The 3,422-nt window shown below is 39.9% G+C and overlaps 1 protein-coding gene across 1 annotated transcript in view; it reads left to right on the top strand.

Annotated features, from left to right (window-relative positions):
- The first annotated feature begins 2,204 nt into the window (after window positions 1-2,204).
- The window catches only part of MEX3C (mex-3 RNA binding family member C), a 2,339-nt gene continuing 1,121 nt past the window's right edge, over window positions 2,205-3,422 (top strand). The window contains exons 1-2 of the mRNA XM_008637996.1: window positions 2,205-2,208; window positions 3,096-3,421. Coding sequence (XP_008636218.1) covers window positions 2,205-2,208; window positions 3,096-3,421 — 330 coding nt within the window. The remainder of the gene's footprint in view (window positions 2,209-3,095; window position 3,422) is intronic.

Below are 3,422 nucleotides of genomic sequence, written 5' to 3'. Positions count from 1 at the left end.
CACACCAAAATAAAATCACTTGAAAAGATTTGATTAAATGAAATTTCTGGTCTAGAAGTCCCATTTTCAGGCATTTTTTTTAATCTCTGTACTTCAAAATCTTGGATACAAAAATCTTATTTATTGCAAAAGTGTGGGTGATATATTTTTAATTCCCTTTTGTCTTTCCCAGTCTCCTGAGCTTAGATACAGAAACTTCTTGATTTTTTCCTTTGGCCATGTGATTTCATAGCTGGCAGAACTTGTCATTGTGGCTGCAGAATTGTTGGAGAGGGGATGAGATCAGCTGTGCTTCACAGCATTGCCTCAGTAGTGAGGAGGAGGGTGGGAAACCAGAGCAGCTGAGTAATAGCAAATAGAAAGGTCATTCAGCTGGAGTGGTATAATGGGCTACTGACCTTGTATTTTGACATGAGTGTCTTTTGTGGGGGGTTCCAGCACTCCTTGTAGACAAAATCCAGTGGATATTGACTGACTCATTCAGAAATATTGGGTTTTGTATGTGGTGACTTTCTTCAGTTCTTTCTAACTTTTCAGATAAAGATTGAGAGTTGATCTTGATGGTCTGGGGAGTCAGCTTTCCACTGAAGCCAACTTTCTGATGTTTAAAAGTCTTGTTCTGTTGCTACAGGGATTTGAGGCAGTGCTTGGCCTCTGCTTTCTAGGTATGTGACTCATACCTTAAAAGCAAAGCTCTACCCATCTTGGTCTGTGCTGTTCTGCAGCCTGAGGAAGAAAGGCAAGAAGGCTTTTCTTTATACTGGAGTAGTTTGGAAATGTGATGCTGGCAAAGCAATCTCTGGGAATTTGCAGGGAATAGAGTTGAAGATGCATAATTCTAACTTAATTTGAATTTCTAAAATATCAGGAAAATCTCGTTTAAAATGTAAGCTGGTAAGGCTGTTTGGAATCTGGAATTAAGTGGGCTCTGAACTGTGATATATAATATAGAATTATATTGCTATTTAGATGTCTATGTCTAAATGCCTCTAGTATTCTTTAAATGTTGCCTCTGAATTTTTTCAGGAAATAAGGATATATACTTGGGTGGAATGGAGTAAATGAAAGTAAACTGTATATTGGAGAATAATTGATACACATCAGGAGACTGACTTTGAGTTTAGGTTTTCCAGTAAAAAGTGTGAAAACTTCAGTGGCACCATTTTACAGATCCTTTGGGTTTAATGTTTGAGCCCACTATCTTTTCTGAGTAACTGGTAAGGAATGGGAATGGAGTGGGCAAGCAGATTTATTACAGGGAGAAATGCAAACAAAGAGATGGAAGGAGTAAAGGTAAATTGCCAAAGTGAGGTGCTGCTCTCTGGTACACATAGGGAAATGGCATGGCATGGCTTCAAAGGATGTGTGCTTTGCCGCCTCTGTAAGGCATCTCATGTCTGTTTTCCCTTATTTTTTTAATCTAGTAGAGCACTAGTGCCTTCTCAGTGTGCTGTAGTGGGAGGTTGAGGCTTATGGGTTTGTTCTCTCCTGATGACACTTGCTGCTCTTGGTGATCAACATGTTTGGCTCTCTGGTCTGCATCCCCTCCTTTGCACAGATCTGTCTGTGCCTCACACCCTCTCTTGTGGGAGCCCTCCTGTGCTCCTCTGTGTGCTTTCTGGTGGAGGTAGGGCCTCTCAGAGCCCTCACTAGCTATTGAAGATTAATGAACTTTCTTTCCAGCTGTGTCACAGAAACAAAAGGCTGTTGTGTTCAGCCTTTGTTCTTGCTGTGTGCAGGGGCCCTTCAAGAAGCAGCTCTTCCTCCCCTCTATTCCAACCAGCATCTGCATGTTTGCTACTTTCTTTTTATTAGTAGATAGTACTGAATAAAGTGCATCTTTGAGTGGTGTTCTAACTGTAAAATTTATTGCTTGTGATACCTTGGGTGCAAAGGACTAACAAAACACTATTTTGAGAGACTATTTTGAGTACCCAAACAGTTATGAGATGCTTAAAGTAAATAAGGAAAAGGTGAACAAATTGCTGCAAGTGAAATGATGCTTAAAACACTTGATCTGCAAATGTTACTTATAGTTTTTTCAAGATGAGGTTCACTATAAAATAACATTTAATGCGACATGCTTTTGAATTTGTTTTAAAATAGGATAAATTCAATTAGGACTGAACCCAGTAGACTGTCTCGCATGTCATGGACCTGCTTGTGTCTCTTCCTTTTGCAATGCCTGCTTTTCTGGTCCTGTCATGGGTAAAAAGGGCTTCTGTATGTACCATGCCTTTCAAAATGCCTTGAGCATCTTGGGAAAGAGCCTGTTGTCACTGTGTCATAGCAAACTTTATAATTCAGTCCCCAAAAATCAAAGACAAATATTTCATTAACTTTTTGCTTTTATTTCAGACTGTATTTTACTCAGTTAATGAATGAGAGAAATTCCACGTAGGCACATACTATTACATAGTAAGCCTTATTTGCATGCAACAAACTGCTTGAACTCCTACTTGACAGTTCAAGGAGTGGCTCCTTCATCCCACAGGGAAGAGTAAAGTTTTAAATAACACTTACTGATAAAAGGAAGCAAATGAAGAGTTCTCAGTTAATCAATTTTATTGATTACCTACACAGGTTAAAAACCTACACAGGTTGCAATATAGACACTTCTCTCACTTGTAAGTGTTTAATTTGCTTTTAGGTCATGCTTGTTGGTGGAAGGCTAATATATCAGCAAACTTGTGTGTGAACCTTTACTCCTTTTGCAGGATCTTAGAAATAACTGAAGTATACCCAATCAATGGAAAAAAATTTAAACCTACCAATATGTATGGGATAATCGCAAAGGTGGCTGACAGAGGAAAAAGCCATTCATGTTTATTCACCATCTAATAGCAATTGAGGAGTTGCTGGGCTAAACCAGCCCAAGAAACATTGCTAAAATAGTTTGTGGCTATAACTGTCAGAGGCCTGTTTGGAAATAATAGGTATAAGTTGTTACTGCTTTTGCTTTTGTGGCTTGCAGAGATGCAAACAGCTGCTTCTGGTTTCACCCTATGGTTTCTTGAAACTCTCAAACAGCTTAAAATAGATGGCTTTCTAAACTTGGATGTCTTGCTAAACTTGTATATGTTTCCTTTAAACAGGTTGCAAAATAAAAGCACTAAGGGCCAAGACAAATACTTACATTAAGACCCCTGTTCGTGGAGAAGAACCCATCTTTGTTGTCACTGGGCGAAAGGAGGATGTAGCCATGGCTAAAAGGGAAATTCTCTCAGCTGCTGAACACTTCTCCATGATCAGAGCATCACGAAACAAGAGCGGTCCTGCCCTGGGAGGCCTGCCATGTACCCCTAACCTGCCAGGTCAGGTGACAGTCCAAGTCAGGGTGCCTTACCGTGTAGTTGGGCTGGTGGTTGGACCAAAAGGAGCTACAATCAAAAGAATTCAGCAGCAGACCCATACCTACATAG

Source organism: Corvus brachyrhynchos, unplaced genomic scaffold (genome assembly GCF_000691975.1).
Source record: "Corvus brachyrhynchos isolate BGI_N302 unplaced genomic scaffold, ASM69197v1 scaffold277, whole genome shotgun sequence".
In the NCBI taxonomy this organism is placed as follows: Eukaryota; Metazoa; Chordata; class Aves; order Passeriformes; family Corvidae; genus Corvus; species Corvus brachyrhynchos.
This window is presented reverse-complemented; position numbering and strand designations above follow the sequence as displayed.